The sequence below is a fragment of the Sceloporus occidentalis genome, unplaced genomic scaffold (genome assembly GCF_023333645.1).
Source record: "Sceloporus occidentalis isolate IW3139 unplaced genomic scaffold, rSceOcc1.0.p SCAF_4, whole genome shotgun sequence".
Classification (NCBI taxonomy): domain Eukaryota; kingdom Metazoa; phylum Chordata; class Lepidosauria; order Squamata; family Phrynosomatidae; genus Sceloporus; species Sceloporus occidentalis.
Genome location: NW_028316984.1, coordinates 28,074,412 through 28,087,828, shown reverse-complemented (window position 1 = coordinate 28,087,828; position 13,417 = coordinate 28,074,412). Strand labels below are relative to the sequence as shown.

Below are 13,417 nucleotides of genomic sequence, written 5' to 3'. Positions count from 1 at the left end.
GTTGAGAGCAAGTGTAAAAAAAACCACAAAACCATAGAGCAGCAGAACCTGAAAAACAGTTTTAATTTTTATGAGTAGCAATTTTAATTTTTATGAGGGTGTTGCAGTTAGCATATTTATGCTTGAATGAGCAGATTTCCAAGTAGAAGTATGGAGGCATTTCTGGAATTGTTCTGCAATGATGTAGCACCCAGATAGGAAGTGAGGAGTACAGTCATAAGTTACTTCTTGTTGCAAGGTTTTTAGGTTCTGTTTTGGAAGCACGGTAGTTCTCCCTCCCATGGTGGAATCAATCGTTGCTAGTTTCTGTGACTTAGCATGAATGCCAAAAAGGGATTGATGAGACTAATGTAGTTGATGACGTGGTGCTCTAACCCATAATGCCACACACCTATCATCATACAAAAACACCACAAGTATTGAAATCTCGGTTTGTGAGAAAGTAGTTTCTGGTAAACATGATTTAAGTTTAATAGCAAAGATGATAAAATGTTCAATTTGATTTGTATTGAATTTTGTGAAGCCCCCCCCAGCTCTGTGTTCAACCAAAATGTTCTGTTAAGTAAAAGCAGTGCTGCTCAGCAGGTGCCATTTCATAGATGAACCAAAAACATCTGTGTAATCTTTACGGTCAGTAATGTTTCTGTTTGTTAATTTAAGCTTAACTGTTCTTATTTTCACTCAATTAATCACTTCTCTATTTTCTTAAGGGCAAAATCGGTATCAAGCCAAAAGGAAATGGAATAAGACAGCACAGGAGGAAGTTTTGCTTGGTTTGCCCATCTCCTCATGGATAGCTCTTGTGCAGATGTCTATGTTGGATTTTTGCTTGCTTTATATAGGTTTTTAAAAATGGTGTCCTGAGAGGAAAGAAATGGTCTGTGTGAATGGAGCACAGACTAACCTTGGTAACTTCTTGGAGCCTCGAAAAGAGAGGTGGATGAAGCCAATTCCTTTTTTCTGTATGCACTTGAAACCCTTTGTCCTTGGGAAACCCATGATGTATGCATCATTTCCATACCTTCATTCACTCAAAAGTCCTCTTTCCCTTAATGTAGTACCATCATAAACAAGATGACTGTCACTAGCTCCACTTTGACACTTGATGGCATGTTACCATGGCTGAAGGTACTAAGTGCCAGTTCACGCAATTTATTAAGTGTTTATTCATCACTTAGCCTTTCAGGGCTCCCAAGATGATCCACAACAGGTGACACAACCTTCTTTGAAAACCAACATTAAAATAATTATTTTAAAGTGAGCTATAAAGCAGAAACACAAACCGAAGCACACATTTTAACACTGCTCAGAACTATGTGGAACAAAGCAATCCTGGTTGCCTGCCAGAAGCTCATTAGCAATGGAGATGGCCTGACTTTTTCAGGGTGGCGTGTGTGTGGCTACAAGGGGGTTTCCACTATATAGGTGCTCACCTGGCCTTTTCAGGGGGATCAGGCCCATTAATAGAGCAGCCACAGGAACGTGTCTTCTGGACAGGTTCATAGGAGACAATGTGGTCTTTTGGCTACCTTCTGGATTATCGGTTTGCTTAGTCAAACATTTAGGCATTGTGTCTCATGAGCCTCCATTTCAGTTGTGTAGGAGTACATTCAAGGATGGGGAAAGTTGCTTTGTTAGACTCTGATTCAACAGCTGATTTTTTAAAATATGAGGATCAGGACAAAAGTAGATGCCATTTAACTGTTAGAACTGATCTTTCACTGTGATGGTTGGAAAGGAGCATCTGTAAGGCTACCATGGTCAGATTTCCAACAACAAGCCTTACAGTAGCCCTCATCTAAATGGTGAATCCTTCCCTGTTAAAGGCTATAAACTCAGGCAACAACAACATCAAATCTTACCTAGAATTGTAAAGATGACAAACATTTGTGTAAATGCCCCCTCTAGTGGTAGTAGAATATATGTAGCTCCCCAGTAGCAGATCAGTAACAGTCTTGTTTGATCAGGCCAGAAATAGACCAGAATTGAGAATGTGTAGTTTTCCTTGTTGGGGAGCGGGTGGGCTTGAATTAAGAATGGTGAAAGGGATGAAATGCTTATCAGTAAGTCCAGATAACAAAGGTATCTTGTAGCTGCTTTGTGATTAACTGAGAAGTTGGTTTGCTGCCACGCTGTAGGATCAATGATGTTTGACATGGCTTTAGTTGGCATGGCTTAATGCTATGGAATCCTGTGATTTGTAGTTTGTTGTGAAACCAGAATTTTGACAAAGGCTTAATATCTCACGGAGCTACAGATCTCAGAATGAGATAGCACTGAACCATGGCAGCTGACACAGTGCATTGCTTCCGCAGTGTACTGCATTAATTCTGCATGTAGATGCTGCCTAAGTATTTCATCTGATGCCAGATACAAGTATGTGAAGAAAGTGATAGCAAAAGGGAGTATAGCATGGTGTAGTAGCATGGTATTGTTGTTTGAGCATTGGACTCTGGAAATGAAGGTTTGATTCCCCTGCTTGGCCATAGTAACCCACTGAGCAACCTTGGATGAGTCACACACTCTCAGCCCTAGAAAACTGAGGCTTAGGGTTGGCGTAAGTCAGAAATGACTAGTAGGCACACAACAGCATGTGTATGCTTATTTGCACATATAACAATTCCATGTCACAGTGAAAAAGATGCACAGCATGTATCTGGATATCCAAATATCGTAGAGTCCACAGTCATGTTCATGCCCCGCTGTCCTCAAGACTGAGGGCAAACCGACAGCACAAGACAGTGAATGAGTCAGGCCATAAATGGCAAGCAGTTATGAATATGACAGTGTTATATTTCTTGGGGAGAGAATATGATGGAGTAATACTCCAAAGCACTTTGGCAGAATTATGCATGTTGCAGGGCCTGGTAAACTTGTGATCTGACAAATCAAATGTAACTCTTAGGGGTAGTGGTCTGGAACTTGATTGGTTAGAACAGGAATGGCCAGTTTTAGATCATCTTGAGCCACAGGCTGCAACTTATTTTCAAGGGGTTTTTTTTTTTTTAGGGGTGTGTGTGTGTGTATTATTTTGCTATAAATATATAACATTTTTAATTTAATCACACAGCTGATTGGAGACTGTGGCCTTTTGGATCTTACTGATAAATCCTTTGAAATCTAGTTGAGCATGATTACTATTAGTAGTAGTCAGCTTTTTCACAAAGGAATCAAAGTGGATTCCAACAGGATAAATAAAACATCAAACAATTAAAAATTACAATTAAAAAACCCCAACCCCTCCCCCCAATCATAAAAATAGTGATCAACCCCTAAAAAATGATTATGGTAAACATCACAAAATTTAAGACTGTCCAATATGAATACACTAAAATTTTGGGCAGATATAAATGGCAGATTTATAAAAGGCCTTGGAGCAAGCAACGTAATCCCTCTTTTCCTGGGCAAAGCCTGTCAAGAGAACAGAAAAGCCTGGGTCAGATGCAGATTTATCAACTTCTTGTGCCTTGTGAAATTTGGGGAAGGCCCTGGAAGGAGCAAATGAGGTGAGGCGTATAACAGTATTCCTCTAGAGTGTCTGATGCAGTGGATCAACATTTTCCCCCAGATTGTGGCAGGGACAGGAAATATATATATTTTTGTCATATGATAGTTTCTTGGAAATTCACTGCAACAGCAGCCAATGGTCCACAGCCTACCACTGAGCAGCACTGGCCTATAGGATATAGTTGGAAGAGGAGAAGGTGTGTATGGGGGTTATTTGTTGTCATTTCCAATTTATGGCAGTCCTTAGATGAACCTATCACAGAGTTTTGCCTTCCCCTTCCTCTGAGGTTGAGAGAGTCTCTGTTGGCTAAAATCACCCAGTGGGTTTCCATAGCTGAGCAGGGATTTGATTCCTGGTCTCCAAGAGTTGCAGTCCAATGCTCAAAGCACTACGCCATGCTGGCTTCCATATTGGATGGCCGTGGTTTGTACATCAAGTCTAAATTTGTTGCTCACAACTTGATAATTTTTGATAGTGGTTTGACATTAAAAAATTTTTTTGCATGTTTTAAAAGAATACATTTATGTCTTAATGATTAGCATTAACTCATTAATTTTGTCAAAATTCTATTGACATGGAATCAAAGTGGGAAGGGACTATGAAATCCAAACCTTGCCATGCAGGAATACATAACTAAAACACCCCTGAGATGGCCATCCAAGTTTTGTCTAAAGACTTCCAAAGAAGGAGAATCCATCACCCTCTGAGGCAATCTATTAAACTATTGAGCAGTTCTTGCAGTAAAAAAGTTCTTAATGTTTAGATGGACTCTTTTCTTGTGATCGGAATACATTTGTTTGTGTTCTAGGCACTGCAGTAGCAGAAAGCAAGCTGGCTTCATCTTCTGTGTGTCATCCTTAGAAATACTTTGCTATCATGTCACTTCTCAATCTTTTCATTTCCAACCTATTAACAAATGAATTAATTTTTAGATATAAATAAGTTGTGCATTAGAACAAATTCCAACATTACCAGGTTGTAGCATCTTGATCTTTTTCCTCTGTCCTCCTTTAGCACTCTCTTCTCTTATTTATGCTTTCTGTGGCGCTTCAGCAACTCCTCTATCTTGCATGCCAAGTTCTGCTGTCCTTTGCCTTCTCTGGTGGTTATACAAGTATCTATAAAATCAAGCTACACATTATTTTAAAGATGTAGCTAACAAGGGTCTAGCAATAAACATTGTAAGTGTGATCTAGCAGTGGCGTTCAAGACCTTAGTAGGAGGCAAAATGTTAGCACAACCTGCCAATGCACTATGAGCTCCAATTCAATTAGGTCCCTCTGTATACAAATGCAGAGCTGCAAGATATTTCTTTAAAGCCATGTGTAGTTTGGATCTTGGAGTTGGAGTGTGTGCACAAAAGGCATAGCTTATCTTTGTTGGCTCAAGGGCATAAACAAGAACCCAACAAGAGCACTCCTGGGTCAAACCAAGGTTCAGTATTTTATTTTCACAGTGACCCACCAGATGCCCATATGGGAAGCTTGCTAGTAGGATATGAGTGCAAATGCACCTTCTAGTTTACATCCTCCAGCAGTGGATATACAGAGGTGTGTTTTCTCTGACACAAGGTGTGCTTGTGTATGTGCTATTGAACCATTATGACTAGTAGTAACTGGTATTTTGAACTCCATCTTAGACCTATAACTGTCCCCTGAAAGAGCTCCCACATCATTTTGGCTGCTCTTCATCATGACGTAACACTTTGAGTGTTGGACTATGACTCTGGAGACCAGGGTTTGATTCCCAGCTTGGCCATGGAAACCCACTGGGGGACCTTGGGCAAGTCACATGCTCTCAGGGGAAGGCAATGGGAAACCTCCTTTGAACAAATCTTGCCAAGAAAACCTTATGCTAGTTTTGCCTTAGGGTCACCATAAGTTGGAAACAACTTGAAGGCACATGACAGCAAAGAAAACAACCGAAGGGTTCTAGCAAAAAGATATGTATAAGGAAATAACAGCACCCTTTAAGATACTATATTGTTTTTTTGCTCCAGGGTGCTGTTATTTCCTTATACATATCTTTTTGCTAGAACCCTTCGGTTGTTTTGTTTGGTTTTTATCTTGGGTTTTTTCAGTTTGGCTGGTTTACATGACAACAAAGTCCAGAACCTCAAAAGATAGGGTTTGTCAAGATATCTGGCAGGATGTTTTTATAGGTGAGCTTCCTCCTCATTTATTTATTTTTTACCTGCCTCTCCCCATGAATCAGGGTGGGGAATGACAGCAAATCAACAATGCACATCAGTTAAAGCACATTAATTAGTTTAAAAGGCTGTGCAAGTCTGTTTCTCAATTTGCTTGTGGAAAATGTGCCATTCCATGAAAATAGAGATATTCCCTTAATACGAACATCTTTGTTGAGATGTCTCACAAAAATTACTTCTAAGTGCAGTTATAAAATCTTACTTTGGTTGAGCCTTTAACGAAGTCTGACATAGGAGGAAACAGTGGGGAGGAAAAATCTAGGAGCTGCCTGGCCCAGCACAACAGTTTTAGAACAATTTTTATCTGCCTGAAATCTTTCACCATCCCATCATGCCAGCCAGGAATGATGGAAGTTGTAACCCTAGACAGCTGAAGGACCTTCAGTTTGGCTTAGGTTAGTAGAGACAGTATGGAGGCAGATGTATGAACGGATAGACCTGGTATAAGAATGCTACCCATGTTTCCTTCCAAATGGGCAGTGCCAATATTGGACTAAATTTCCCATCCTGCCTGGTCACTGGTTTTGGTTATGAAAGTTCGGCAAGGTCTGGATATCTAATAAGCTGATGCCTTCTGAAATGGTGATGTCAGTTGCAATTCTACCTTACAATTAAAAACGATAGGCTTTTCTGTTTGACACAAGCTCTTTCAGTGTTGTGGCAACCTTACGAGAGGCACAGCAAAGGAACAAGCAACCAGGATTTGTGGGAGTTTACATTAGCTATTTTTATGTTTCTTTGCTTGTTGATAAGACTCTCCTGCATTGGGGAATTGTTTGCCTTTCCTTTTCCCTTCTTGATTGGCACGAAGTTTAATTTAAGCTAATCAGGCTGAACGCACGAAAGGAAAGTGCAGCTCTTGGCTGATTGCAGTGTAGAATGTGGTTTGATGAAGGGCTGCAATAAATAGTATATATTTTTATGCACCTCTCAGTAGGATTGGGAGGAAGAAAACTACCAAGGGAATAATTCACTCTTCTATCTGCTTAGGAGGAGGTGCAGGAATGGACAAGAGGAGTGTTGTGAGGAAAGGGGACTGTTGACAGAGTTTGGAAAAGTTAGATCTATGGCTCTGGCTGTGTTGGCTGGAAGATTTTATAGAGTTGTCCAAAAAAGAAGAAGAAGAAATTTTCCCATTGCTTCCATGCCTTTGTGTGCTTTCAAGAAACAGCTGGCTGGATATTTTGGTTCAATGGGAGCAGGTAGTTCCTACATTCTCCTACACAATATCCATCTCTTTTTGAATAACATTGATTGAATCTGCCATTCCTGAGCCAATTTGGTGTCATTTGTAGCAGAACAGACCTTGGACGTTTCAAAAGGCGGATGATAAAGAGAAGAAATACACATTTCTTTCTTTTCAACTAGTACAAAAAGGAGGGTGAGGTGGGTGGCGGGGGGGAAGGTTCTCTAAGAAATCTGTCTATATTTCTAGAAAGGGTGAACAAGAGATTGTAATACATATAATGGACAATCTGTTTGATATATAAGGTTGAAAACTGGAATCAAAATTCCTGTTGAACAGCATTTGCAAGCCTAGCCCTTTAGTTAAAGGTAGGGTTTGACAATTTTACCATGATTCTTCAGTACAAAATGTGTTCCACGTGGAAGAGTTTTCAGTCCCCTGAAAAGTGAAGGACACAAAGAGCCTTGCATTTCTTTATCCTTCCCCATCCCCCTGGTTATTTCAAAGATAAAAATCTTTGAAACAATTTCCCCTACCCTAGGGCCATCTGTTCAAAAGTGACTGTAATTTTCTAGGTGAGTGCTCCTCTTCAAATATTCTGCAACCATGTCTATCTTCCATTGAGCTGGAACCTCAGGTGCCAAATAGAAAGGGAGTGTAAAGCATTCTGAAGACACACATGCTGTTACCTGGTAAGAGTTCTCACAACACAATTTAGGAGGTTAGCACACAATCCCCTGTTCTCACCACAATTAATGAAAGAATACACATATGTATCGGCTTGGGAGAAGTACCTATCATATGTGTCTGCAAGCACTTTAGCAGCCATTGCTGGTCTGAGACTCTTTCCCAAACTTCTTCATCTCTGCCCTGTTGCTTGACCAGCATGTCTTTCGGGTCTTTTATTTCTCTCTCTCTTTTTAACACAATTTGGGCATGGTGGCAATGCAATTTAAGTGGATGGGGGGGGGGGAGAAAACATTTTTTAAAGGGTGCGCTCTCATCCTGGAGAGAAGTGGCCAGTGAGATGCCATAGGGTTTTGTGCTGGGCCCAGTGCTATTCAACATCTTTATCAATGACTTGGATGAAAGAATAGACGGCATGCTTATCAAATTTGCAAATGATACCAAATTAGGAGTAGTTAATACCCCAGAGGATAGGATCAAAATTCAAAATGATCTTAATAGATTAGAAAGTTGGTACAAAACTAACAAAATGAATGCCAGCAGGGAGAAATGAAAGGACGAAAAAATGAAATGCACAGATATAGGAGGTGAAAGGGATCTAGAAGTCCTAGTAGACCTAAACATGAGTCAACAGTGTAATGTGGCAGCTAAAAAAGCCAATGTGATTCTAGTCTGTATCAATATAGGTATAGTGTCTAGATTGGAGGATGCTCTCCCACTGATGAATGATAGAACTGGTAGTCCACTCAGCTCTTGCACATGGAAAGGGGAAAGGTGCCATCTTCCTCTTTATCTCAGGCAGAAAAATGTCTTAGGTTGACCCTGATGTACATACTGGTTTCATTCCATTCATTGTCACGGAGGCAGCCGTTGGCCTATCTGCAGAATATGCCATTTGTATCTTTGTCTACAGTGTTTATAAACTGAGAAGAGCATGGGGTAAGAGCAGCGTGTTCCCATAAAAGCAAGAATCTGACATAATTATCTGAAAGCCAATACAGTTTGAACGCTGGTAAACATCTGAGGGTGAACAGATATTCCAGCACAAAAGAGCATGCCTTGAATATTTAGAGCTGAAACAATACCTTTAAATAAAGTAAGAAGCATTATTGTCACAGTATTAATGCTGTTTTTCCCAGTGTGTTGTCAGCAGTACCTTGGTTACAGAAAGGGGTCAACTTTTAATTGACTTTTAATTAGAAGAAGCATGTGTTTCTCCCCTACTAGGCATTTGCAAGTAACCACCAGAGAATCCCAGTTAACAGTATAACCAATTTGTAAGAAATTCCAAAGCTTGTTTCCTTTGCAGTAAAAAGTGCTCCCTTGGCACCTGGAGTGTATTAGCCAAAGATACCTCATTGTGCCAAATAGTACTGCCTGACTTCAAGTTTCACAAATTGCCTTCCATGTGGCATCATACCAGGATTGGGAGTTCACAACCGTCACCATCCTATCCCTCCTATTTAGTCTCAAATTCTACAGTAGTTGCTGCCCTATTTCTAAATTCTATTAAAGCTTGGAAAAACTTCAAAACCATAAACAGAATTCTACATGCACTACGTACTTCATTACATAAGTATGTTAATTGTGTAGTTAAGTAGTGTCTCCTGGCCTAACCCTTCCAAATCTAATTTACTGGCAGCAGCCATATGGAGAAAAGATGATCCATTCTTCTGGCAATTGGAGTGTGGGTGGATGATGTTTTCACTCTCCTTCCCGGCAGCCAGGCAGGCTGTGACAAGGAAATGTGACAGGAGTTGGGCTTCTAATTGTCACAGCCTTGCTTGCTGGTGAAAAGGGGTGGAAATGTCATCTGTCTATCCACTGATCACCAGCAGAATGAACCCACGTCTCTCAGTGTGGCTGATGCCTGGTAAAAAAGGTCTGAAGGCAGTTACGATTGAGGCAACAGTGCCATGATTGTGGCTATGTAGGGACCATGAATACAGATCTACTATGGACACATAACTCCAGGTTATGCATAAATCGGATCCTGAATTCCATTCCATAGTTCTCAGAATTCTCCATGGCCATATTGAGGATAACTGGACCATTATGCCATGCTGGCTTGTTTCTAAAAGCCCATACCTAAAATGCCTATTTCAGGATTCCGTAGGATGGAACCATGGCAGAAAGTGGGATCATAGTGGTATAATTGTGTCAAGTGAAGGTGTTTGTCATCTTTTATTTTATTTTTAAATAATTATACAGTCCCCCCCCCCCCCCCAACTTGTGATATACATTCTTCACTTCCACTTTTATCCTAGTAATAATTCTATGGAGTCAGATGTTCACAGCCTCAGAAAATCCCATGATAGGTTTGACTTAGGGTCACCATAAGTCAGAAACAACTTGAAGGCACACAAGAACAAAGTTAGGCTAAGACATGGTTCCTAGCCCAAGGTCATCGAGTGAGTATCAAAACTCAGGTCTCTTCCCTCTTGTCCTAAATTCACTTTCTGTTTCTAGAGTCAATAGCTTAGTGGTTAACCAACATTTACATATATCTAGTGATTCAGTGAGGCTACTCCACCTGGAACTAGCAAATGGATTTAGGCTTTACCAAAAGCAAAGCAATGAAAACTCAACCTCCACTGCAAGTGTGTACATAAGCTGCCTCTTTACTGTCCTTTTATTACATTCCTGTTCCTGAATATAACACCACATAATCACTGGATTAGTGATAATTAATGGAATTCTGAGTAATCACTGGATTAGAATTCATTAATGTTGTTACAGGTAAGCTTGGTCTTATTTTAATGAGAGTTTCAGAGTGGTGATAGATGAGAATTTAGCTGTCTGCCTAGCAAGTGCTAAAACACAGTAACTTTTCTGGGCAGGAAATTAGATACTTTCTGATACTGTGTCTCTTCAAGTCATTTTGGACTTCGGTTGACCCTAAGGTGAATCTATCACAGAGTTTTCTTGGCAAGATTTGTTCAGAGGGTTTGCTTTTGGCTTGCTTTGAAGCTAAAAGAGTGCGACTTGCCCAAGGTGGCCCAGTGGGTTTGCATGACCCAGCAGAGATTTGAACCCTGTTCTCCTGAGTAATGCTCAAACTACTACATCATGCTGTCTCTCTTTTACAGGTACTTTTACAGATGTAGCAAATGCTGGATAAGAAGAAACAAGAGTACCATGTATAACAGCCAAACCATTTTCAAACTACATCACATTGCTTATGCTATTCTTTATTCTACATTCATGTTTAGCTGGTAAAAACATTTTCTCTAATTTCTGCCCTCTACGTTTTTGTTGCCCTCTTGCTGTCAGCGTTGATACAAATGTAGATTCAATGCCTTTCAAAGATAGCCTTTTATAGAGCAGAGGTTATACCTACCCTTATCAATTCTGTCCCCCTTCCCAGTAGTGTTACTTCAGGTGAGTGATGTCTTCTCTGCCGGATCATATCTATGACAAATTTAGAATTTCAGTCTCATTGCAGAAAACAGAGACAATGAAAAAGAGCTGGAATCTATGGTTCAGTTTCATCAGATACTTGTTAAGGCCCCCAACTCTGCAAGGGAGCTATTGCCAGTCTCTGGAGCCTCCTACATTGGTGCTGCAAGCAAGTGAGCAATGAGAGGAACAAGTTGAACAGTACTGTCTTTTGTGTGCCTTTTCTTCTCTCACTGGAAAGTGGTGCCACTTGAGCATAAAGGAACGGAAACCAAAATGGCAGCATCAATTATGGCAAGGAGGAAGAAATGGGTGCACTCACTGAGCAGAGGGCTGGTGAGAGCCTAATGCCTAACACCCAAGTATTTGAAGGGGTGTCACATTGAGGATGGCGCAAGCTTGTTTTCTGCTGCTCCAGAGAGTAGAACATGGAACAATGGATACAAGCTCCAGGAAAAGAGATTCCACCTCAACATTAGGAGGAACTTCCTGACAGTAAGGGCTGTTTGACAGTGGAACACACTCCCTCAGAGTGTGATAGAGTCTCCTTATTTGGAGGTCTTTAAGCAGAGGCTGGATGGCTATCTGTCAGGGATGCTTTGATTGAGATTTCCTGCATGGCAAAGGGTTGGGCTGGATGACCCTTGTGGTCTCTTCCAACTCTATGATTCTAAGATACTCATAGATCTTATGATATAGGGCAGGATATGAATATTTACATCAGGGACGTAGCCAGGATTTTAGGAAAGGGGGGGGGGTCCAGACTAAGTGCCACCATTATAATGGAGCTTGGGTGCAGTGGTGCAGCAGCACACACCATTCATTTTTCTAATGGAAGGGGGGTCCGGACCCCAAGATCCTCCCCTTGGCTATGTCCCTGTTTACATATTACATAATCAGTACCCTCCCATCCTGAAACCAGAATGGCAGTCATGCTACACTCTTGCAACAAAACAGAGCAAAATCCTCTGGCACTTTAAAGACAGGTAGGCTGTTAGCCAGTGGATTGTTGTCCATTGCATCCAGCACATTCCCTTGGTGAATGTAGACACATTTACAGGGTTACAAATGTCTATGGAAGGCCAATTCAGCACTAAGTATGTGATCTGTCTATTCAAATGTATAATGGATGTAAACAAACTGAGCATTCACAACAGTAGTCACAGTAAAAGTGCTGTGTTTCTAGCTAGGACTGTCTAATGTAATACTGGTAGGTAGGGAATAATTAAGTCTGAATCAGTTTAGGACTTAGGGCCAACCCAAGGCATCTTACTGCCTGAAGCAGATGAATAGATGCCATCCCTACCAATGCTTTAAAGGCTAATTAAATGAATTTGTTAAATGGCCTGAATTTCCTCATTTTGGCTGAATTCCATAGACCACTTAATTTAAAATGCAGTTACTCCTACACTTCAATGGATTAGTTATTTGGGATCATTAGAATTTTTAAGGGAGGTTTCCCCTCTGCCAATAGAGCAAGACAGGAGGGCCTCAAGAGAAGAAGGTTGAGACTGGAGGAAATATATCCTATGGTTTTCTGGTGGCTGGCTTTCATAGATTAGACACAAAAGAAGTGATAGGGAAAGAAACACACACAATAGTAAACCCTTCTAGAGTGGAGGAATGGAATGGGAAGGGGGGTTTGCCTAGCAGAAGGCCTTCAGAGATAAGCTCTGCCTTCAGACCCTTTAGGACTGAAGGCAGGTGCCTCTGTGGACGCTAGTACAGTTTTTCTGGGTGGCAGTTGAAGAATGGGAGAGATTGTGAGTCACTACCATCCTCCTCCTGTAATTTATATTTTAAATTTTATTATCAAGTTTTTAACTGCTTTTATCTGTGACCCATCTTTCCAAGAGGAAGGCAGCAAAATAAATAAATAAATAAATTATTGATTTTATTTTCTGGTTTAGAATATTATTGTTTGAGATGAGCTTTAATGAACCTGTTGCTGTTGTTACGTGCCTTCAAGTTGTTTCCGATTTAAGGCAACTCTAAAGTGAACCTGTAATGGAGTTTTCTTGTCAAGTAGGCAGCAGTAGAAGGCTATTGTTGGCAGGTGATGGCCTGAGTCATGCTGGAAGATGAGCAGACGAAAGAGTCCTCAGAGGTATGGTTGATGTGATTAAGTCCTGCAATGGTGTTGCAGGAGGAGGTTTGTTGCTGGACATAGTTCATGGAAGTATGCCAGGACTGGCTCTAATCAAATCTGTGCGCTCTAATTCAGTCCTGTGCGAAAACACGGGCATCATCTAAAATCCAATAGGCATCATGTTGTATAGATTTTAGGTAAAAGGAATAGTCCTAGTGAATATGTCAAAAATACCCAGAAGGAACTGGAATGATAAAGCAAGATTCCTTGCTGGAATCCAACTTGTGGCCAGTTATCACCCCCTCCCGCTCCATCGCAAGTTAAAAGAAATGGAAGCTG

General features: G+C 40.8%; 1 protein-coding gene across 1 annotated transcript in view; it reads left to right on the top strand.

Annotated features, from left to right (window-relative positions):
- Positions 1-12,911, top strand: part of NABP1 (nucleic acid binding protein 1) — a 30,938-nt gene extending 18,027 nt beyond the window's left edge. Inside the window, exon 7 of the mRNA XM_089519559.1 lies at positions 10,680-12,911. Within this exon, the coding sequence (XP_089375685.1) occupies positions 10,680-10,711 (32 nt within the window). The 3' untranslated portion in view covers positions 10,712-12,911. The remainder of the gene's footprint in view (positions 1-10,679) is intronic.
- The last annotated feature ends 506 nt before the right edge of the window (positions 12,912-13,417 follow it).